Source organism: Chaetodon auriga, chromosome 1 (genome assembly GCF_051107435.1).
Source record: "Chaetodon auriga isolate fChaAug3 chromosome 1, fChaAug3.hap1, whole genome shotgun sequence".
NCBI lineage: Eukaryota > Metazoa > Chordata > Actinopteri > Chaetodontiformes > Chaetodontidae > Chaetodon > Chaetodon auriga.
Window position 1 is genome coordinate 12,078,668 of NC_135074.1, and position 25,353 is coordinate 12,104,020.

The window sequence follows — 25,353 nt, forward strand, 5'->3', positions numbered from 1 at the left end:
CAACCTTATTCTCCATCATGGATACTTTCTGTACTTTAAGTTAATTGGTACAAAGAGATTGGCACGGCTGTAGTTATAAAGCAAGACAAGGCAACCTGCTGTAATGTCAATTTAAATTTTCCATCACCCACGTTCTGTCGCCACTCAGCAGCTGAGCCGGAGCAAAGCAATTTGCTCACTGTCATCTGTTTGGTAGAAACTCAGAGATAATGTTCATGTGTCAATAAAACTGAATAGCAATATGTTTGTAATATTACACAATAAGGATAATGTCTTAGCTCATTGTCATTCAGCTATCATAGTATTGATTTTGCCAGTAAGGCATTTTTTCTCTAAATGTAGTAAAATTGCAACTGAATAGCCTCTTAATAATTTCTTAAATTCTAAATGCTTTCATTACTTCTTTGAAAAAGTATGTCAGCCCTTGAAATGGCGAATATATAAAAAGAATTGGCAGAAACGTTAAGTTTGTCTGAGATTGTGTATTAAGGACATACAGATTTTATTATGAAAACAGTGACGAGATGATAGGACGTTGATATTTAGGCTACTTACCAGAATAACTTACATGAAATAAATAAATTGATAAATAAATAATCAAGGCGGGGAGACATTTAAGTGTTCTCAGTCTTTACAAAGTAAAAACAAAAATCAATAGCTAACAGCAGAGTACTCTGCCCAAGCTATAATCAGTAATACTTGAAACGAACAACAAACAAAATGTGAAAATGTGGCTGCTGAGAGTAGAAGCTCATGGCAAGCTCGCACCAAAGATTTCATTTTAGATATTGACTAGCCCATTTAAAGACAATAGATAAAGGGCTTTTCATCATATTCAGTCTTTTAATGCAAATCACAAATGATATCTAACTATTCTTAATGTAATCGTTGCGTTCACTTCACATTTTAACAAAGAAATCGTACTCTGATGACAGTCTGCAGGAATTGTGTTAAGTGTCAAGTTTGATGTACAAGGATTTCGCTGACATATATCAGTGTCTGGACTGCAGTAGCAGTGTGTGTGTGTGTGCGTTTTAACAACGCACCTGCATGCTGAAAGACATCCTGGAAGTCTTTTTTCTAAGCTGTATGCTATATAGAAGTAAGCTAGTAATTGATGGAGCTGATTACAGTGAAAAGACAAACAAGTAAGAAAAGTATTAATAATTGTTTGATTAAATGAATGGTTGAATTTTCATCCGATGTGTCCCTATGAATTAATATATGATAAAAACTGACATTTTTATCAACTGTTATCATCTGCTGCTGGCCATGGAAAGCTGCTAAAGCTGGCCCTTCTCCCCTCACTTCACACTGTCACTCCTACCAATCTCTCATTTTTCCTCGTCTCTTCATTAATATTCATCAAGAAGAGTTTTAGTCTGGACAAACTTCTGACAGTTAGTTCTAAGGCCACCGTGGCATAAGAGAAATCTACAGTAGAGTTGGCTCTAAGTGGTCTCTCTATCTTGCCTCTTTGTCTGTCTTTCTCACTCCATCTCTCATTCTGCCTCACTCGTCTCTACACCAAACAAGGCCACCATTGACAGGACCATTGAGATGAGCTCTTTTCTTCGACACCTCGCAATCTTCAACTGAGATTCTGATTCACAATCTACTTTAAAAGCTAATTAGGACAAGGGCTGCTTCTTTCAGGCAGTAATGGCCCTATTCTCTATTAACAGAGCCCACCATCTCCCTCCCACTCCAGCTCACCAACAGTGCTTCACTCTGCATAGATTAGAATGGGAAAGTCAGATTTCCCCCATGAGCTTTCCCAACACGGCATTGATGCAACACAATGACTTTTTTTTCTGGGTCCTCTTTGCTGCGTGCTTTGTCATTATCCTGGATGGGATGTAGATAGAAGGCAGGATATTAAGTGTTGAGTAAGACAGTGAGAGAATGAGAGTGGGAGGGAGGAAAAAAGAAGAGAAGAGAGGAAATGAAGGGTGAGGGATGGGACTGACATCTTAGCATCGACACCTATTGAACATCAGAGGCAGAGATACGCAGCGTCTTGTTTTGTTTTTTTTTTGGAGCTGAACGTTTGCTTTGGATCAGTGAAAATTCCTTCTCGGCTTCCTCTCTTGGCAGTTATCCAAGATAATTCTAAATGATTTACAAGATTGCATATTTAAATTGAGTAAAGAGCTCATTATTTGTTAATGATCTTTGTTCGTCATCCAGATTTCCGTTATCGTTAGGAAAGAAAGTTAAACTTTGTTTTCAGTTAAAATTTCATAAAGGCACTACATCGGCACTCGCACAGGAGCATGGCACACACGTTACTCCACTTGTTTCGTACTGAATACACGAATACGTTTATTTATCTTCATCACTGGGTGTGTAAGTACAGTTTAAATGAGGTGAAATTAAGTGTCTGTTGTTCAACACTCAATATCTCTGCTTGATGCTCTCAATTGCAGCCCAGCACCAGTGCACCCTCGTGTCATTGTCCTCCAAAAGAAAAACCATTTGCCCAGTCAACCCCTACCCCATGTGCCACCGTTGTTGTGATTTCTATGGAGACGCTTTCCTCCAGACCAAGCATGTGGAGGGCACCCCTCCAGCGGAAGGAGGTGGAATAACATTGTGGCAAGGCAATCATACACCAACCTCATTTACATATCCAAACATGAACCATGGACCGTGGCATACTGTGTTTGTTCACTAAACATTCACAGTAGTTGCTTAAACCCAGCTGGAAATGGAGCACAGATATGATTATTATTATTTTTTTGTCAACAGAATGGTTGGTTGATTCTCAAGTTACAGAGAAAAGAAAAAAGAAAGTTGCAGTAAAGTACCACTCTTCTGTCAGTATGTAGGAAACATCTTCCTTTGTGCGCTCGGATTGTTCAGCATTCCGATCAACATTGCTCCCAGCGAGGCTTTGAGCCAATGCTGGTGTCTGGGCCTGATTCAGTGACTCCTTACCACCTCCAGCTGGGGGCACTGTTCTATCTGTCTGTCAGCCAGCCTATAGTATTTCCTTACCTTTTCAGGAGACGCTCTGCTGTCAGATGGAGCTGTGTGTCTCTGACCTTGAAGAAGATGAAAGACAGCCACCACAGAGGCCACTGTACTCAGCATTCAAATACACAAACCTCACAGTCTCAAGACCAGGAGGGCCCAAAGTGGGGCCCAAGGACCGAAGTTGGCCTGCCATAAGGTTCCATCTGACTCGCCAGATGTTTCTAGTGAAATAAATAATTATTTGAAAAAGTTTAAATATAAATCGCTTTTTATGCTTTTTTATTTTGTGATGTAAAATTGCTCTTCAATGGTTCCCTAATTAGTAATTATGTTTCATAATCTGAGCATGGATGGCAGAGGGACGCTTTCCACAGGATGTCAGGCAGTTATGGGGACTCTGGGTCCTAGTACCATTTTGCATCCTACCAGCACAATACAAGACAAAAGTTTTAGTTTTGGCCCCCCAAGGAAAAAGTTTGGGCACCCCCGCTCAAGACTGGAACACTTAGCCTAAAGACAGGGACACTAAAAGAAAATAATAAATACATATTTGATTTCTAACAAGGTTAGAACTCCTATTACTTGTAGACTACTTTCTTAAAAGCCTACCTTTGAGGCTGCATTCGTGATTTGGTCATTATTTTGTCTTGCTGTTAGCTTATAGCCTTTACAACTGACATTGATAATCAAAGCTCAATAGAAAAATACAAGAGAAAACTGGAGTTTAGTTTTCTTACTGCTTGACATGGAAACGTTCACTAATCAAGAGGCCAAATAATACTGTAACCAAAGAAACAGAATTGCAGCTAAGCGTCATTTACATATTTCACTGGGGCTGTAATTGTTGCAGTGACTGACTGCCACACAGTCACACTGATTACCATATTATCCACACTGAATCTCAAACAGTGGGACCAACCGCTGGAAGAATGACAGTAATGAAAGTGAGTGTTTTAAATCACTGAAATGCTATTTTGGTCAAAAGAATACATAATCATAAATACGTTTCAAATAAAGGCTAAAAAAAACTGAATGACTCAGTTAAAAAGATTTTCTAATGATCCTGCGACCATTTATTTAACAGATTTAATGCCATTTTGACATATGAACACTTATAATCCTTGCACAGCAGAGTGGCTGACAAATCTCATAATGAAATTAATTTCAACATTTATTTAAAATGCAGTATTCCTTACAGAAAAACTCACTCATCTAATGGCATCTACAGACTTGATTCATTCATGGTACTTCACTTATAATGTCTTCTAACAATGGCTGCAATGTACCACTAAGCATATCGTATGAGTTCTTTTCATCAATAGACAGCCCACATAATGTGCTATTTGCTTAAAATATACCAGAAAAGCTTATTATTTGGTTTAGTTGGAGGACTCCCTATTTGGTGTCTCTTAGTGCCATGCAATTGGTAGAAAAATTGTATAGTGTACATAATTGGTTGCATTACATGCAATAATATTGTGTCTCTTAAAAACAAGTTTTTACATACAGTACTAATTCAATTTTATTTTTTTACAGCTTTTATGGCTTCCATGTCACAAACACTGTTTCAGATCACACAGGCAAAGCATCATGTGGCCATCAGCATCCAAAATGTCATTGCTGACTATTCCAACCTCTGGATGAGTCTCCTCTGGAGCAGTAACGTCAGGCTGGCAAAGTATCAAAGTGGGGAAAATCACAGGGTGCGCTGTCTTAGTGATTTGTTTTCCTTGGCCATGACCATTCTCATAAAATCTGCTCTGAGCCAGAGAGCAGAGGGCCCAAGATGAAATCAGTCCAACAGATTTGGTACCAGGTTGTCCATTGATAAAGCAGAGGCTGGAGAAACTGATGGTGTTCAAACCAGCCAAGTCTAGATCGCTGGTGCTGAAGAGTGGAAAAGTGGATGATGCCTTCTGCTTCAATGGTGGAAATGTTGCTATCCCCGCCATGACAGAAAAGCCCCTAAAAAGCCTTGGCAGGTGTTTGCCACGACCCTGAGCTACACATCGTCCATCTGAAACACCTGTATTGATCTGGAGAGTTGGCTGAGAGCAGCGGACTGGTCTGGATTGTCAGAAAAGTTTGAAACAAGGCTTTACTAGCAGGGTATTCTGCCCCAAATCCTGTGGCCACTTCTGGTGTACATTGTGGCAGTTTCGACAGTTGAGGCCCGGGAGAGGAAAAAAAGTTCTCCCCTCTGAGGATGGCTGAGGCTGCCTAGAAGTCTGAGCAGTATTGCACTCTATGGATATAACAACAAGCTGCAGCTTCAGCTCAGATCCTAGAAGGACAAATTTAAGATGGCAAGAACTAGGGAGGTGTTGCAGTACATGAAGTTGACTGACCCGATGATGGCTAAAGCTGCAATCGAGATGAGGACTGGGAGAAAGTGGAAAGTATTGGAAGTAGTTCAATACTCAGAGTCAAGACTGCACCAAAGTAAGCCGCTGGGAGCGGTGACTCGAGGCACAGCAGGGGATCTTTTCAACCTCTCAAAACTGACAATGCCAAAGAGAAGGAGAAGAGCTGGCTGGCTCAGAGGGAGGTGAAAGCAGCGATAGAGGAGGAGAGGTCATGCAGGATGGTGGCAGCAGGGCAGCAGGGCACCTGGACAAGGTGGGACAATGCGCCAGAGAGGAAGGTGACATTGGCTGAACTGTCAAAAGCTGAGCCCCGCTGGATCAAGTTCCTTGTCTAGACAGTGCACAACACGTTTCCCAGCCCATCAAATCTTCACAGATGAGGCAAAGCTTAGATATCAACATGCCTGCTGTACTCCAAACATTGATCCCCAGAGCATATCTTAAGTTGCGGCCTGAAGGCTAAAAGATCGGTGCAATACAGTTGGCATCATGAGTAAGTCCTGAAGATAACTGCAGAAAACGCCAGAGATGAATGGAGCAAGCAGTCCCAGCCTTCAAGGCAGACTGCCACCTTGGGAGCAGCCAGGACCCTCCGTTGGGGCAGCTGTCGGTAGATATGAAGAAACAGCTAAAGTTCCCTCAGCACAAACTCCACCTTGAGAGCCGATATTGTTCGTGTGGTTGAATCCTCCAGGCAGTCCCCTGGGAAGATTGCTTGGACGAGATGAGGAAACCCACCAAGTACAGAGTTCTGGTTGGTGTATGCAGTCAAGAGCAAAGGAATTCCTGGTTGAAATTGAATGCATGGGCTTTGCAGCGTGATCCTGGAGCCTGCAGCATATTGGGTGTTGAGGGATACAGGTGGAGAGCAGTCAGGACACCATAGATGCGGCAGGGAGAACCTTGAGGTGGCTGTGGCTCAAGAAAGGAAAACAGTGGAGCAAGTACAAAGCTAGCCATCTGGACACAAGCTGAGGTCTGATCAGCCTCAGCTGGGTTGTCTGGAGGAGGGTGTATGATGCTGATAAACCCAAAACACCTGATGATTGAAGGAAATCACACATAATGTGTCCGGAAACATCAACAGATATATTTGTATGTCTTTTACAGAATAGTTGGCATTAAAAATACAATCTCAACAAGCATGACAGAGTGTTGATAAAAGGCAGATTGCATTCCTTCAGTTGCTTCAAGAATATTTTGGAAGCAACATAAGTACACTGCAAACAAGTGTGTTTAATCTCATGCCATGCAGTTATTTTAACAAAAGCCTTTCATCTCACCAAGAATGCAAGAGTTACTAAGATGGACATTTTCTGGACTGCAGCAGAGTTGCTCAGCTCCTCGCCAACCAATTACAGTATTGTCTGTACTAAAAAAAATCTAATTTGTTCTCAAAGAAAAACAGCAACACAAACCTATCTCTTAATGCCAAGAGAAACTACTAAAACCTCTTGCTGTTTGACTCAAGCCAGACAAGTTTACCATCCTAATTGGTCTCAGTGGGCAGACCATCAAATGTGTAAATAATTTTCTCAGCAATTGGCTTGCTCCATCTTTGGCTCTCCTGGCTTTCCTTCTTTGACTGTGAAAAGAAAGCTGTGCCTGCTGGAACAACATCCTGTAATTCCTAGAGCACATTGTTTTTATCTTGTACAGAACTGCTTTAAATATGGTCATAATGAGAGACCAATGCTCAGTCACAGAGCCACCAATCTTATAATACATATCAACCAGAGTGCATGGCTAGCCATGTCTGTCGAGGGTAACAAATTGCAGATGGGGTTTCAACTGTTGCTGCAGCATGTTCAGTTGGATTGTGGTTTAAGGGAATCAGGTTACTCATAATTAAGAACATAGCTCAGAGCAGGTCGTACCCTCCACAGGATCAGCTTTTGTGGTTGTGACGGGACACAAGTCTTCTCTCTTCTGCTTGTCTGGCTCACTGCCAAAACTCCAGCAAATAGTGAGGTGTCAACATTTTATGAACTAAAGCTATTCCTTACAGATAGTTTGTGCATTCAGATCATAGTGCTTTTGTAGAGTGAATTGCGAGCAGCTGGTAGTTTGTGTTCATTATTTCATGGGAGCTGGAGAGGAAAAAGGAGAAGCAGGGAAATTACAGCTTGACCACAATCACAGAGGACCCAGCAATGCTATTAGTTTTCCAATGCAATCACATAATCCGATGGCCCAGACAGTTGCTTTAATCAGACACCTGGGAAATGCATCCATCCCATTTCATTTCATCAGCTCAACTCAATCTCAAATCAGTATTAAATGAATATGCTCAGATGAGAAATCTGGCTGGACAAGATGTTATTACCAATGGGAACTCCTTCATTGCATCCTTTTATCATTGCCTGTCTTTCTTCTCTATGTTGTAGGCAAGATAAAAAAAAAGCACTTACACTTTGGAAAAGCAAAGGGAGGCTGTATTTGAAAGCACAAATGTTTCACTAAAACACTAAATGATGCAAGATGACTCCATAATGATTTTTAATAGGCGTTGTTTTCATCCTAGAAAGCAATTTATAGTTAGATGTCACATCAGAAAGTGGACGGCACTTTGGGACTTCAAAGAACAACAGTTTTGTTCATTACTGTGTAACAAGTAGCAGCTTTGAAATTTATGTAGACAGCTGTATATCTGACTGGTTGTAAACCCTTTGTGTTTCCCTCTCTTGCTCTCTCCTCGCATGCTGGTGAATGTGGGAATGCTGCTGGTATCAGTGATGCTGAGAGTGCTGCACGAGGCGAGTCTTTGTCTGCTGTGGGAAGGCTGGGCTCCAGCTGGCTCCCGCTATGTGCAAAAGTCAGTGGGTCCCTCAGCACTCAGTGCAGGAGGCGAGCTGGTTGATTGATTGGGATGCACACCACCAGCGCCACCCCCCTCGTCCCCACCACCACCTCCTCCTCCTCTTGCCTGTTCTTGCACAGGGAGCACATGTGCCTCTCCTACTCTCCATTTTTTTTTTCCCAGACCTGCTTTATTATACACAAGCATTTATGCATGCATGCATACGCGTCCGTGCATGCGCATAAACCAAGGTGCATGCTCACAGGCACACATTGAAGAAAACTAAAACCACACTAAGATATATTGATGTAATCATATGAATGAGAGAGTGTAGGTTTAGCCTGATTAGAGCATACGGCTTTCACTGAAACACGTGTATCAGGACGGCTGAGTGCTCATAAACATAATGAGTGTCTCCAACATTGGGGTTCATTCAGGGCAACACATTTGCAGTCATTACAGATGACCGCGTAGCCAGACCATGCTCCACACTTCGTGTCGCCCCAGCAGAAAACGAAGCATTAACGAATTCATCATTCCAGACAGAAAGAGAGGGCGCCTGGGGTAAAATATATTTAGAGAAATTTGGTACTGCAAGTGTTTCCACAGCGTATCCGCTTTAAACGAGTCTTCCAAGTGTTAGTGAGAGGCATGGAGTTGGACAAAAAGGAGGAAGAAGGGGTGTGTTAGAATCACCGATAGCTTTTCAGGACCCCAGCGACGAGCCAGCCAGCCAGCCAGCCAGCCAGTGTCTGGTGAGCGTGCGTGTGCGCGTAAGTGCGCGCGCGCGTGTGTGCGTCCATGCGTTTGTGTGTGGACCAGCAGCCAACACACACTTAACATTCGTTCGCAACATGGCGTTGAAGCGCCGAGAGACACGACGGCTCTCCCCCGACTAATGCAGCCTTATTGTTAGGGAGGCCAGGGGACTGTTAACCAAAGAGACCTAAACATTCACAGGGACTCCTTTACGCGCCGGCGGAGACAATAGCGGATTCCAACATATGCATGTCGCTATAACGGTATAGCTGGTTGTATAGACGTACGCTGCTACCCCACTGGTGGAAATCAAAGGCTGTACATGGCGGTGGAGAGTACAATTTGGCTGTTCTGTCTTCTTTCGCTGTTTTGTGGTTCATCCAAGCAAGGTAAAGCGCTCACTTTAATCATCTGCATGTTTTTCAGTGGGGTGCATGTGTGAGGCAGCGGGCCACTCATATTACACTAAAGTGCAGTTACTCAGAACATAAGTGGGCAGTGATAAAAGATACGACAGAGCTACTGGGTGAATGTGCACCTTGCACGGTACGTGCAATGTCCCCTCCGTATTCTGCGTTCACCTCATGTGGCCTCTCCGGTGCGTCTGAGGTTGTATTCTTACTTCATGTCTGTGGTGCTTCTCTCGGGACGCGCCGGAAGGCTTCGGCGTTAGAAAGTTGCAGCACATTGCTCAAGGAGCAGCCCCGAATGGTGCCACAGAGCGGCCAGAGGGCTTTGAACCGACCGGGGAAGTTTCGGATCAAGCAGGGGATGTGGCTCATTATGAGGACATGTGGGCTCGGCGGTGGCGTGTAATGAGAGCGGAGCGCCATGAAGCACAAATGTGTTAAATGCGTTGATTGCTTTGGCAATTAAAAAACAAACAAACAAAAAAATAAACCCTGAACTTTCCCTCTACGATTTAATAATAGTGTATGCGCATGAGACGCCTGGTGTTTGCCACTGGCGCAGAAAGTTCAGTGAGGGGATTTTGAGGAAAGAGGACGTTAATGTCATCTCTATCTGCGCATGATCCTGATCATGTTGAAGGAAAATGTTTTGGGGGGCTGACAGTGAAAAATATACAGTGGAAGTTGTGTTCCTCACACGTTGCTGGTGGCTGAAGCGTGCTGGTTGGAGAGGAAATTCGGCCCACACAGGCGACGAGTGGGTGAAAGAGTGGCTGCAAGATTTACATGACAAAGACCTGTGCAGAATATCAGGGGAGGTTAGACACTTAAATGCTCTTCATGACCAGAAAAATTCAATATAACACAGTAAAAACAAAGTGCATTTCCTTCCTCCCCTCAAAACTTTTTTTCATCAGAGCATGCATGCAAAGATGTTGGGTCCCATCTCAGAGCATTTCTGCATGGCTGTAAAGGAGAGGTGGTACCAGGAGAAAGAGTGATGTAGCAAAATGGTCTAATTAGTATGTTTTCCCACATTATCTTTATAGACATTTAGGGAGTGGGATGGGGCTGAAATTAAGCCAGCTGTCATCAGAAAACCCTCTCACCTGGCTGTAGTATTCTGTTTTTCAACTGAGTAACAGAAGGTAATATGTTCAGAACTGCTTACAGTTTGAAGTTGGAAACATAAACACCTTAACAGGTTGGTATTTATCAGAGAGAGAGAGAGAGAGAGAGAGAGAGAGAGGGAGAGAGTACTGATTACACAGTACAGATTATTAAGATTTATTTTCTTTGGATTAAGATCTCCAAGAGGTGGCATTCATATCCAGGCTGGGCAAATGGTCGGATTAAAAGGACTGCTGAAAGCATATAGAAATTACTCAAAACTAAACTGAATTCCAGCAGCTACAGAGAATGAATCAGCAGCTATTCTGATGATCCATTCAGTCATTTTGCGCTATCTGCTTCCAGCCTGTCAAATGTGAGCTTTAGTTTGTCATGTATTATGATGAACTTATTATCTTGGGATTTTGGACACAGAATTTAAAGATACCACATCGGGCATATTTCACAATTTTCGGACATTTATCGATTGATATCAAGTGATTGTTCATAGCAGCCCGACTTTGAATTGCCACCCCCCCCAAGTACTCCCAGAGTTTACACACAATATAAAGCAGGCTGTGCTTCATGTAAACAGAGCCCCCTGATGCAGAATTAAACTTTACTGTCAGTCAAATTCTTAACATGTCCTGATTAGAGAACAGTTAGCAGAAGAAGCACTACATCCCTACACATGTCTGCAGTTTCTTATGTAATATTTTATTGCTGATGTCTCGTATTGGTTGATTAGCCCATGCGAATACTACACAAGCTATTACTTTCACTCATTTCCATTCTTGTACTATAATCTTGTTTTTGGGTGTTGTCTCTGTTTCTGTAACAAATATATAAGCACAGATTTTCTTGCAAGAACAAGCCAGAGCTTTGCTTACCACTGCCCTTTGTCTCACTCATCAGTATTTTATCCTCCTCTTGTGTCTGGAGATTGCCTGCACGAAGTGTTGCTGCTGCTTCAACTCGATATTATGACACGCTCTGCGGTGATTGCTGCCGTTACTGTGATGAGAAATAAAGGAAGACTGTGAACAAGGATTGGTGTGGTGGTGACATGTCAAGTGTGGTGGAATGAATATATCAGAGTCTCTGAAGTACTTACCGTACGCACATCCAGGTAGACATCACCCCCTCTGAGGTTCACTGTAATTTTATCACATAAGTTCCATTATTCATTGTTCAATTATGCATATAAAGGCCTTTAAAGGAAGGCGACTGGAGGTATGCCTGCATGACTTCCAACTGAGATAGCAGTAGAAGGTCAGAGGATACAATTTATACAGACTTAGATTACCATACAGTCTCCAGCAGAGACAGAATAAGGAATTACTCCTGTTGGGATTCTCCTTACAGGAGAGTGAAAGGCACACGGTGGGCGATCACATCCAGATGATGAAATCTCTTGCAGGTAAAAGGCGATTGTGATGGTGGTTGTCTGTGATAAGAGTGAAGAGGAAATGGATTTATTTACACTGTGAGATGTGTCCTTGAAAGTTGGTGCCAAACAGTTTTTAGAAGTGGACGCTGTCTAGAAAGCCTTTGAACTGATAAAATAACACATTTATAAAATCACTAAAAGAACATTAAGCACACAAAAATCCACTGAAATATTTAAGAGCTGCCATCGAAAAGTGTTTTGCTTCAGAGCAGCAGCAACATTTGTATTCATGAGCTCTGCGAAAAACACTGACAGCAGCATCATGCCTTATGATCAGATGAAGAGATTAGACTTTCATCATGTTTTATTACTAAATAGTCAAGACATGTGAGCAACACAGTCATTGAGGGCGGCTCGATGTGTCACACTTCTCTCCGTGTGTGCGTTTTGTTGGGTATAGAAAGTGGAGCATGAATGTCGTGGGTGTTGGTGGTTGTGGGAACTGAGACTGGATAGTGGGGGCTGGGGGTGATTCTGGGACAGGGATGAATTGGCGGGCGCCAGTGGGGCGAATTTGAGGTCAAGGGCCTTTGCTACATCCACAAACAAAGAGCTTGTTTTGTCCATTCTAAAGATCAAATGAAAATATGTCAGCTTCATTTAACACATCACAGCGTGTTTGCAGTCCACACGGTTATTAATGCACATAATAAAAAATAAACATCTGCACGCCTGCAAGACTTTATGAGCAAATGAATGGGATGATTGTAGCGCCTTTGGCCTTTTTATATGCACGTGAAAACTGTAAACACAGCAACAGTTGCATGATGAAGCACTGGCGCTGCACTGTCACATGAGATTTTTTAACCGTGATGCACCAAATTTGTCAATGCTGTCATGAAAATCGTTTGTATTAACAGTCCAACAGTCCACAGTAACTCCTATGTAACATCTCCTCTGAGTCATAAGAGTCCTTCGATTTGTACCAGTAAGTGTTGATTGAGCTCGCTCGATGCTTCTCAGCTCTCTCCATCGTAACACTCACACAGTCACACTGTTCTGTTGCAATGTAACTGCCACCGCGTAGTGTGATATGCCTTGATTAAGGAGAAACGTGCTTCACATTCATTTATTTCCCCTGTATGTGCTTGCGATGTTACTTTAAACAGGCAAGGTGACAGTGTGGACCGTAGTGAACATCTTATGTGCTGCGCTGTAAAGTTAATCTATAATTAAACAGAAATAAAATTGGACAAGTGACTGAACACATTGTAACACAGTGAATATATGTGGATCTTCATTCAAAATAAAGGTATCCAAATGAGCTGCATTTGCTCACATGCTCTTGACACATCTGTAAAGGCTGTAGTCCAGCCCATTGACATCACCACACTGTTGATGTCTTATTTTTAGCTTGCTTCACGCTCACCTTTGACTACCTTTGTGTGATTACAGCTCTGGCAAGGATTAAATTACTTTCCTTTATTTTGAAATTGATGGATAACTCTGCAGCTGAACATCTAGTCCCTGACTTACTGTCGAACGAAAAAAAAAACACAGTTATTCTTCCAATATTCCCAGTCAGACGGGGTTATCTCAGCAGCTTGTTTCATACAGAGTTAATGTTTCGACTGAACACCCAAGGAAAAAAAATTAGCCTGTAGGAATCCCACTGCTGAAGTGACCCTGTGCAATGTTCGGCATGGTGGTGGGAGGGAAGTGTTTTTTTTTTGAGTCAACTGCAACCAGGGTACTCGGGGCAAAGTCCATTCTCGAGCTTAAATATCATGGAGATGTAAAGTTACACAAGGGGTTACATGTTCGCCTTGGCACAGTGTCAGCTGAGGATATTTTGATCTATCTATCTAGCGAGTATATTTATCTAGTGAGGGTGGTGTGTAACAAACTTTGTTTCACTTTTTAAAAAGAAGTCTGAACAAGGTTATTAGGAAAGTTTGAGCACAAAATGCACACATTTCAGTTTGCCGCACAGCGAGGTCATATCACTGTCTCAAAAGTTGCTTCACTGACTGACGTTCTGCTTGACAGTCTTACCTATACTGCACTGAATTGACTGAAGTTTAAGAGCCATTTCATCCGAACACACAGTTACATTTTTTTCAATATTCTCCTGCTTGCGTGTTTACTTCCATTATGTAATAACACCAGAGAAACGTCAGGCCGAGCAGACCTAATGCTGAAATTTGTGTGTTAATAAATAATTGACTGTGTGACAATTCAAACGCGAACACAAACCTGTGAGATTACAAACTATAACATTTATGTCATTATAGCGGCTTGAAATTGCCGTAGAAAGAGCAACAACTGTGGACTGCAGTGAGCTCTTTCCTTTGCTCCTTTCAAACCACATTTTTATTGTACTCTGTTGGCCTCGATTTGGTCCCCTAAATATTGAAAAAAATGCCTGTCTTGGTTGATGCTTGATTCGCCTCCTCAGCCACTTGTGTACCTTGTCTTTCATACGCTGCATTTTCTACTGGGCAGGTAGCAACCAAATGGCTTGTGTTACTGTATGCTGGTGCTAAGAGAGGCTTTAAAGTCTTGGTTTTGGTGGCACCAGTCCATGAGGCGTCAGTGCACCAGTGATGTAGTGGTATTTTTGGAGGCTAACCTTCATACTACAGTTTCATACTTAGTGTCAAAGTGGAAGCAGAGCCAATTTCTTAGCCAAGTATGCATGCACACGGAAGGGGTGGTCTGTGGCACTCACTGTACAGACTAACTAACATACAGCTGTCGGATACTGAACAAAGTGGGGCCACAGAAACAGGCCACTCCTTAGCCACTGCAGGAAGATGGAGTCAGTGTTGGTCTCCATCTTTAGGTCCCCTAAGAACTGTCGTCCATGTCTCCTCCTGAACTCCACTGTCATCTGTAATGTTTAGAGTGTGTTCAGCTCCAGCTTGTTGTGTCTACTCCAGAGGGCCAGCTGTTCAACCTCCCGTATAGTGGCAGCTACAGAATATTAAACATGGAATTTGCAGAGGGATGCATGCTGTCTGTAGGATGGCTTGCATTGGCCTTAACTGTAACTGCTCATGTGTCTAACATCAGTGTGTAGCTGCTCTGAGGGCACCAGAATATATGCCTGTGCAGGTGGGATTTGAGGACCTTCTTCCATGTGCCGTAACAGGTGAAGAGATCATCTCCTCTTTGTGAACACACCACTTTAATGACCCCATGGAGTTGCTTTTCTCGTTTATTTGCTGTCTAAATGATTATTGAAGTTAATTGTACTTCGAATGACTATGTTTGAGTTGTTCTCGTTGCTTGGGCCCAAACACTTTGCACTCTTTCAGTATTTCTGTGAACACACACACACACACACACACACAGGTCCCGTGAGACTTAAATCCAGAGCTTGCCGGACAGCAGTGCCTGTGGAGAATAGCTCACATTAGGGGTAAATTAAGTATCTTCATGTGTGTGTGTGTGTTTTTGTTTACTGAGGTACATTCACCCTGTGCGCCTGCTTGCTTGTGTGTAAGCGTGGGCGTGTCAGCTGCGATTTGTGAGTGCATCTTGATCCTCTCCCCAGAGAGTCCATGCTAAATTAGGATGCATATTATTTAAAGATGCCCTGGGCTGAGTTTCAGCTGGGTATATTTGTGCAGTGAATATGTTGATTTTTATGGTGCCCTGTGTGCGCTTATTCATGCTGCTAGAGAGGCAATCTTAAGCACAGACGTGTTTATATGAAAGGAGACGAAGGTTTGAGCTTGATTTTGTCGACTATGAATTCAAATGATGTGCTCTCTTGGGATTTTCAAACTATTGTGTTGAGTTTATTATGTTAGTCGTGAATAGCACGGTCTCTATCTGACAAGACTACCTTGTGAGCTAATGAGTGATTGGGTTATTGTTTAATTACCTTTTTTCGTCTAAAGCCTTTGTCAGATAATGTAATAGGGTAATGAAACAAACATATACATTTAGATATCCTAAACTTCCTTTTCCTGAGGTTTTTCTTTTCATCGGTTCATTTTCAGTGTGATATCATTCTATATATATTTCAGCTATAGACTATTTTTGGGGCTGTGTATCTGGTAAAGTCATGGCTTTTTGGGTTTCACATGTGGGCCTCAGTCATGGAAAAGTTCTATTTTGACTCATTTCAGTCACGACAGGAGGGTGACAGATAGAGTTGCAATGCTTTGATGGTATGTTTTTTTTTTTTTTTAAAAAAAACAAAAGTAGTGTAGCTTGTACATCTCGTAGAAGTCACTCTTCAGGGTGAAATCTTACATGTTGCAGCGTGTAAAGCTTCACCTCTTCTGTGAGTGATTTGCTCACTGTGAACAATGTCACATGTAAGAGCATTGTAATCTTGAGTGCCTTTACTACAATGTATCTGCTTCTGTTCACACCTGAGCCATGTAGAAGATTTTAAAAAAAATATTACAAGGTAGAACTTTGCAGATGATGCCAACAGAGCATTTACATTACAGAGAATGCCCTATAGGATATATAGTAATATTTCCCTAAAGCAGCTTTGCACTGAAGTGCTCCTCAGTTGCACACAGATGTCAAATGTGTGCACGTTGCTCTGTGGTAATGCTACTATCTGTTAATTCCTTGATCCCAGGAGCACAAATAGATTTGCAACTCCGATGGATTGTGCATTTCATCCTGTCGGCTTGCTGGGTCAATGAGGTTTGCCATAGAGTGTAATTGATAACTTTACATGATGTCATTTGAGATGATGCTCAGAGTAGGGTCACAGCTGCAGTCAAGGTGGTGTACAGTATATTATCTGAGCAAGCTTGGCTCCTTAGCCAGCACTGACCTCAGTCCAAGGCCTACTCATAGCCTCATTTAAATCCCTGCACTGTTCTATCCATAGCCTTAACTCCATTGGAAGTGGTGGTACCCTTGAACATCGTCTTCATGTAAACATTACAAGACCGCTCAGTGAAGCTGCAGCGATATTTTGTGAAATGAGGTTACCTAACATCAAAGGCAGGCAGTAACCCAGCTCCTTATAGCAGTGGACTTTTGGATTTTTCAAGATGGTATGTCTCTAATAAGTCAATTTCATACACTTGTAAGGTCTTTATACGTGGTACAACTTGATTTCTCACTCACGTTTGTATTCATTACTTTGGCTTTTATTCTCACAGTGTAGTTTCATCATTTTGTGTGTGTGTGTGTGTGTGTGTGTGTGTGTGTGTGTGAGAGAGAGAGAGAGAGAGAGAGAGAGAAGCAGTGTTCTGGCTGCACTCACATGGTCAACTATCCTGCATTCACATTCCTTCCATTCCTCTATCTGCTATCTGCTTGGTCACATGAGAGCTGAGGAGTTACACTGAAGGTGGCCATGTAGGTAAGAGTGTGTGAATTAACGCATTAAAATACTGAACACCCGAGTTGTAGTTTAGCTTTAAAATGGTGGTATATTGATGAGTACATGCTATGGAAGGAAAAGCAGTGCAGGAAATTCACATGCATACAATAGAAAGCTCCAGACTGCAGCCGTGGAGTGTGTGTGTTTTCATACCTGGATGTGTAACCATCGTACAATACACACATTTATGAATCTTTTAAGCACTCGTCATTCACAGTGAGGACACACACACACCCTTTAGTTCTCATTCAAATGCAGCATATTACTGAAAGATCACAGCACACCTCTCTCAAATCAGTGATGGAAAATGTCATTGTTGAGCACCCCAGTGTGAGCATAATATGTGAAGCCCCCTCAGTGCGGTGTGCCCTTCATCAATGCATGTGCCAGATAGTGTCACATAGCAGTCTCATTCATCATCCTGACCTTGTGTGAGATGCTCAACCCTGATCCTTGCACATGAGCATTAGACAGTATTGTATGTGTGCCTCACTTCAAAGAGCAGACTGAAGTAAGAGGAGAATGTTTTTAGACTGTTCTTCCTGTTGTCTATTTTCATGCACCAGTGTGACCCACATAAATTCCTCTACATTCACTGTGCCGCTGCGTGAATGAACAGATTCTGATTTGGATCTCTCGCGTTACTCCCATGTTAGTTTTATTGCTCGCTTTGTTGACTCATGCAAGTGGGCCTGGCACTTGATATGGCCATGTGGAGGCCCCATGCTGCTGGGAGGCCCTGCATGCAGGAACGCTGCGCTGTGATTGGAGGAAGCCAGACTGGGATGAATGAGCACTGTACATAGAGCAGGAGGCATGAGGGACTGCAGTGGTACGCCCCCTCTCACATTCTCTATCCCCTGTTCTCTGTTCTGCTCCCTTTCTCCCTCTTGTACACACAGTGGGACACAGGAGCCATGCTCCTCTCACCACAGCCCCTCTTTTTTATTTTTTCATTCTACGCTTTCATGCCATTTGTTGTTCCACTGGCTTTGAGAAGAGGCTCACTGTATGATCTTAATGATCGTAAGTGTAAATGTCAAGTTTGTGGTTCATTACCGTATGCAACACATGGCAGCTTCCATTATTGAAACTAGTAGATGTTGGACAGTAGAGGATTTGTACATGGAAGTGCAGTGTGACAGGTTCAAAGGCGGGTTGGCAAATACATACGATCTCAGTTTCATTATGCAAGTTTGAGTGCTGCTTAGAATTGAAGCAGTTAATCGGTTGATAATCAGAAAAATAATCAGCAGCTATTTTGACAATTGAAGAGTTGTTTTTCAAGCAAAAATGCCCCAAGTGCGTTGTTTGCACCTTCTCAGATGTGAATTATGGCTGGGTTTCTTAGTCTTCTCTGATATTTCATAGACCAAGTGACCAGTTGAATAATTGAACAAAATTAATTAATCAAGAAAATGGCAACTTCTTTTTCATCTTAAAATGTCAATCGTGTGCTATCGGGAGGTAATTAGATGGAAATAATGTAGATTTTGTTGGTTTCAAGTGAAACATTAACAATATGCCACTTGATCTTGAGCCCAGGGGTCTGCAGGGCAGAGCAACCAAATAATATTTCATTTTTAAAGAAGCTTGAAACAGTTTTCCATCAGAGAAAACGGTGCAGCCCTTCATTTTGCGGCCCTGTCAGTATGTGCGTAACCTCAGTCAACTTTCCAATCCCCAAAAGTCACACTACAGTCTTTGATTCATTCTATCAGCTTTCTGGCAGTGAAAGTGAGTGTGTGTGTGTGTTTGTGGTTAAGATGAGTGGGTGCAAGAAGAACCCGCTGTATCATCATGGGAGGAAACACAGCTGGAACAGTTAACACCTGACACGGCAGCTGTTCAGATTGTGGAGTGACTCACAACCTCACTGTGGGTTCAGTGAAATGTGGAGCCCACTGTATGCAGCATTGCTCAACTCGTAAATAGAGAGTTTTAATTTGCCATCAAAGCAAAGACGCTTGAATGTGCACCATGTTTGTCATTGCGTCTTTACAGAACCCAATGCCCAAGGAACAATGTTAACATGGAAAGCCAGAGAAGAAGCCTAAATATTTAGGCAGTAGAGACGTGTGTCTGTCAGTGAGACTTTCCATTTCTTGTTATTACACAGGCATTTCCACCTACATACCGAAACCTGAGAGCCCCCACCTCCCAGCTGGCTTTATCGCTGGCTGCTTCTCTGCTCAGATTATCACAACTGTGGCTTCTGACTATCGATTCATTCTCATGCTGGGTAGTTTTTGGCCACACGCACATGAAAGTGGCCGGGCTGTCTTTTTTTTACTATGTTGCTATTGATGTAAAATAATTGAATTAGCTAACAAAACCACCTGAAACAGCAGGCGAGCACTAGTTGAGCTTAATTTGAGGTTTCGTTTGTGGTATCCGGATTTGCACACACACGCACATGCACACACACGCACACACTGTGGAGTTTTCCTTCTGGAAACTGCCCAGTGCTATCAATCAGACCATCTGTCCCTGTCCACTCAGGCTGTATTTAGTCCAAGTACAGCACTACCTACATGTATGATACACTACAACATCCTTCAGGACTCCTAACAATTATCCACTGCAGCTGTGTCAATCTAGCAGGAGGCACAAGGCAATCTGGTTATCACTGCTTTTGAGTGCTTTAGTGGTCCCTCTTCACAAAAGTGTAGGTAATCACATTTTGCTGCTCTCTTTCAATCGAGTCTCAAGGCTGCCCTAATCCTATCTGCACTGTTCAGTCCTCTATTTTGTTCTGTTATTGCCGGTCTCTTTCTTTGTCTCGTGTCCTCTCTTTCAATTTTTCACCTTACATCCCTCTTCATTCACCTTTTTAAGTTTGCGACCTCGTTCAGTCAACCTGGCACTTGTTCATGCAACACTTTTGTGCTCATATGCCAGTTTTTAGCCACGCTAGCAGTGTAGTTCTATGGATGGCAACGCCGGGTGTCTCATCAGACGACCTCCACAGCGCTGTGTCCCTGCTGGATAAATGTCTGGCTGCACCCACTATCATTCTGGTGTAGCGTAAAAATGCCCTTTCTTGCATTTCTTTAAACCAATCACAACTGTCTGTCTGTTAGCTGGTAACACCATAAACTAAGATGGAGAATATGGTAAGCATCACATTTGCTAAATATCAGCATGTTAGCGTTGTTGTCAAGCGCCTGTTAGCATGCTGACATTAGCATTTAGCTCAAAGCAGTGCAACAAAGCTGCAAGCATTTGTTTTTCTTATAGAATGATTATTACATGCTGCATGAATATGACTGCGCCGGGTACATTGAAGTGAGGTGAAATTTGTCTTGGAATTGTTGCAGCGCAGTGCAGCAAAAATTCCATAAAAACAGCAACAAATAGCATCATGTTTTATAATTGGGCATTAGCATTGGGTAAAAAGAAAATTCAGTTCATTACACAAAGCACCAATGTTTGGACTCTTTTAGCAGAGCCTCTTTGTGTGTATCTCTAGTTCCTGAAAAGCCTGAGGTAGGCTATTGTATCGCTTCAGTTTAGAGGCTGTGGAAACCTGAGCTGTGGCCTCCGGGTCATGGGGTGTCCAGTCTCTGTTGACAGTGAGCTGGGCCGGGTGAAATATTCACTGTGTTGGGTCACTCTCCTCCTCCTACTCCTCCTCTTTCTCCTTCTGTTCTCCCACACGTTTTGTGAATAGGTGATCCATTAACAGAAATGGACTAGCAGAGTAAGTGTTGATGGTATCGAGAGCACTGCCCTCCTACCTTCTCCATTTCCACAGCCTTTTCTCTGTTTTTCAAGTCTGTTTCTTTGTGTGTGTGTGTGTGTGTGTGTGTTTTGTTTCTCTTCTGTGTCCGTTTTTTGTGCATTTGATTGTGAACAGGACGGCACATCAGCAGTGGTGGGGAAGCTGCTTTGAAAGCATAGCTGTCCAGGCTACCAATTACTTCACAATGGAAGAAATTGAACAACAGGAGTGCTACTTGAGGGAGAAATCTTGTTTGGTTAACTAAAGCTACTGAAGTAATTCAAACTACTTTTAAAACGTCCGTGTGATATGAAATTCTAATAAAATATAATACATATATAAGAAACAACACTCGATTAGGTGCAAAATGCGCCACAGTCACAGGCAAAACATAAACTGAAAAATAAATAAAAATACACCACTATTCAGAAAAGTACACCACTGAAGTGCAAGAAATGTCAGCTTTGGTTTTATATACAATACAAACCATAGGTTTTCTTGGAGGAGTGTCACGTCCTGTGTTTTCTTCCTCCGCCTGAGATTCAGGTCCGTCCATGATGAAGCTGTCGCTGCGTGAGCACGGAGCAATGCCAGCCCGTTTGCACATGCACTCCACAAAGGTCAAGTGTGTGGTGGTGGCTGCCTGATGAATGCGTTGCCTGGGCATGCCTCCACTGCAGTGAGGATGAAAGGAAAGGGCTGCGAGGCTGGTCAAAAGGGAGTCCAGTTACAGTAGAGAAGAAGCAGTTAAATAAATAGAAGAAAAACATTCAGTCCTTTCCTTTCATGGCTCACTGCATATCAGTAATCAGTCTATGCATTTCTCCACATGATACATATGTAGGAGTGGTATGAAGGTACATCAAACATGTGATTTAATTTCACAGAATATTGGGGATCCTGTCATTGGCTGAAGGGGCACTGTGTCATTTATGTGTGCTGCTTTTGCTTCTTTCTTTCTTCTTTTTCTGTGTTTGTCTGTGGTTGTCTGAGTCTTTTTTCATCTTTTCTCCCCTTTGTAAACCACTGTCCCCTCTCTACTTAGAGTAAGCTATGAACCGCTTGGCACAGTGCCACCACAATCCATTCACTACAGCTCAGTAAGATCGCACAACCGCTACTATATCCCAGAGTGCATCCTGTCCTACCCCCCCCCCCCCCATTTGTACAGTAAAATGGCAAAATGGCCACTTCACAGATCCTTCCTCTTCACCACATTGTGTCCTCACGAGACACTGACACACAAGTTACTGTGGGGTGTGCATGCATCTGTGTGGTTTGTAGTGGGTGTGTGCGTACATGTTAGCGTTTAAATATGTGTGTTTTTGTGTGTGTGCGGCGCATGGCCACAGATCTAGGGCATGTTTCTGGTGTGAATGTGTGTGTGGATATAACGTGTATTATTCCCAGATGAAATAGCCACTTCTTGAAATATGTGATATGCTTACATTGCCTCCTTTTGAAAGGACTGTAGGCCATGCTGGTTCAGAAAATGTTACAGTGAATTTTCTAGGTTGGACATGTTTTATTTAATCTTATTACATAATTCAATTTACACAGGTTAATATGTATAAACCTTGCTAAAAGAAAATTGGTGTTTTCCTGCTTTCTTTTTTATTTTTTGCATGTTCCTCATCACACCTCTACTCCAGTTTTGTGAGGTGTAATGACTTCCATACCCAATGCAGAACGATCCCCACCTCTCGCCAAGTGAATTCATTGGCAGAGAGCTGGGAAATGGCTGCTAACGTTTTAATGACTTAATGAGACCTAATTAGTTGAAATGGGAGAGAGGAAGAGAGGAGCCGTGGAGGTGATCTGTGTCAGTGTGTGTTGGCGGACAAGATTCTGAGTGTTTTCTGCTGTTCTTCACATGTGTGCCTGCATGAGTCGCTGTTTGTATGGGGTTTGAGTACATGTGTGTTCATGCATGTTTATGTTGTCTCCATGGCAGGTGTGTGGGTGTGTGTGTGGGTGTGTGTGGGTGCGCCACAGCACTATGTAGCCTTTCTCAGCATTACCCAGCCTCCTCATCAGAATGTGATGGTGGGGGGTCAGGCCTCATTTAATCAAGGAAAAAAATTCATCTCCCATTAACTTAATTAATCCGTCGGAGAAAGAGAAGCAGAAAGGAACCTCGCTGTGTGTGTGTGTGTGTGTGTGTGTGTGTGTGTGTGTGTGTGTGTGTGTGTGTTCCTAGTGTTTCTAAGATGAATTCACAAAGGGATTTGTCAACTGAACTATAGACGGGAAGTTTAAATTCTATTACTTCTTATTTATTTCCAGAGGTACAGTAATGAGTCTGTGTGTAACACTGTAACATGTGCAAAGGAATTTTCCTCTTAAGTGCTTTTTCCAAGAAATCTGTCAAAGAGATCTAGGAGAACCTTTTACATGTTGACTAAGGGAAATAGGTTAGATAGCTTTTCTGGACAATGCCGTTATCTGCTCCACCTACAAGCTGAGACTTTGGAAGTGACTAAAAGTAAAAGCCTATTTCTCATTAAATCTATCATACTTTTAGAAGTTTCCATTAAATCCTCAGCGAGCACAGCGACACCAAGCAGGCTCCGCTAGACTGACACAGGCCAATGGTGAGCCATCGTTTCACATATCTCTACATGTTAACAGTGTTGTGTGTTTCTAATTTTCATTAAATGATTACAATGCAAGAAATCAATGGAGTGTGACTATTTAAATCACAAGGTAACGAATAATTCCTGCTGGATTTGATTAGCGACTCCACACGACACTTTTACACCCAGACTGTGGAGGTCGGACGAAAGCGGCGCTGTAATGATTTTTTTTTTCCCCCCAAAGGCTGTATCAGAACTAGGGAGAGTTGAGAGTGAAGAACTTCCACTTTAAGACAGAGTAACTTCACCTGATTGAGGGGATGACGTCTCTTTCACTCTTTCACTGTGGGTGTGAATGTGTTGACTTCGCCACAGCAGTAATGGCTCCACCTGAGAGCGCAGAGCAAATCGGCAGCCAGGAGTGTTTATACTGGAGGTCAGACAATACAAATATTAAGGTTTTCGAAGCAATATGTGGTCCCTCACTGAAGCTCCAAAACTGCTAAATTGGTGGAGGTGCTTCGGTCACAAAAGCTAAATCATTTTTTATTGACGTGACATTATTACATTGAAATGTGCTAATATGGCGCTCAAGACAAGCAGTTCATCATTCGCTGTGCAGTAGACTGAAGACATATTTTGCTCTGTTTTATCACAGTTGTACCTACATGTCTAACTGTAACTCTTTCAAAAGGTTTGATAGAGGCAAAAACACAGTAATGTTACTGACAGTGTAGGTGAGATAGAGCAACACAAAGATGTGAGATGAAATTGCAAGCAGTGTGTTAAAGCGTGTGGGTGAAGGATAGGCTCTCGTATGTTACATTTAATAAAATACTAATCACTTTAAAAGCAGTTTAGAATAAAAATGACAGCATGGTAAAATTGTGGGGGTTAAACAGCAGCATATGCTTTGACTGCAGTTTATGGAGCTCTCTGCTGCTCATTTCACACCAACTCATCAACCTCTCACTCCAGGACTTCCCCTCCTTCTCACTGACTTTAATGTCCTGCTGCTGACATACAAATCCCTTCATGGCCCCCGCACCCATTTCATTTTCAGAGCTCCTCCTCTTCCTCCACCTCCTCCTCCTCCTCCTTCTCCTCCAGCCTCCTCTTTGTCCCCATAACACCCTGCCTCTGGAATGCACTACCTCTATCCATCTGTGCTGCCAACACTATTGATTTTATTGAAGTTATGCTATAAAATGACAAATTGCCGAAGGCTGAAATTGATAATGAAGACCAAAATAGCCAAAAATGACAAATGACACTGATGTATGAATAATTGGACCAATGACCACCAAGTGCAATATTACATTTATAGCTGAGCTGCAAATGTGTTCATACAGCAATAAAAGGGTTCCTGTAGAGGGTTGCAGTGAAGTTCTGAATATGTTCTGCACAAGTTTGGCTCTCAAATGGATTAGAAAGTGATCATTTATGGACACTTTTTCTAAAGTAGAGAACAATGTTGACTGCCGTACGTACAGAGCTTGGTTGACAAACTTTTTTCCTTTGTCCCACACAGAAAAGCCTGTTTCAGTGGAGCTGAGCTGCGGGGCTGGGCCCAGCCATGTAGTGTTGGAGCCAGGTTTACCCCTCTTGCTGGACTGCAACCTTGGGGCCAGCGATGCACCTTTCAATGTCACCTGGCTTCAGGATGGCCAGCCTCTGCCTCTGGAGGGGGGTGACTTCCTGCGGTATTTGGCCAATGGATCCCTCCTCCTGCTGCCCCACTCTAAGGATGGCCACCCTCCTCAGGGAGTGGAGGGTGGCTACAGCTGTGTGAGTTCCAGCGCACTTGGAGCCCTGACCAGCCGGACTGTAAATGTTCTTCTAGCAAGTAGGTGTTCAGCATCTAGATTTGCAAG

The 25,353-nt window shown here is 42.7% G+C and overlaps 1 protein-coding gene across 1 annotated transcript in view; it reads left to right on the forward strand.

Annotated features, from left to right (window-relative positions):
- The first annotated feature begins 9,107 nt into the window (after positions 1-9,107).
- igdcc4 (immunoglobulin superfamily, DCC subclass, member 4) overlaps positions 9,108-25,353 on the forward strand; it is a 44,146-nt gene continuing 27,900 nt past the window's right edge. The window contains exons 1-2 of the mRNA XM_076756350.1: positions 9,108-9,293; positions 25,011-25,325. Coding sequence (XP_076612465.1) covers positions 9,227-9,293; positions 25,011-25,325 — 382 coding nt within the window. The 5' untranslated portion in view covers positions 9,108-9,226. The remainder of the gene's footprint in view (positions 9,294-25,010; positions 25,326-25,353) is intronic.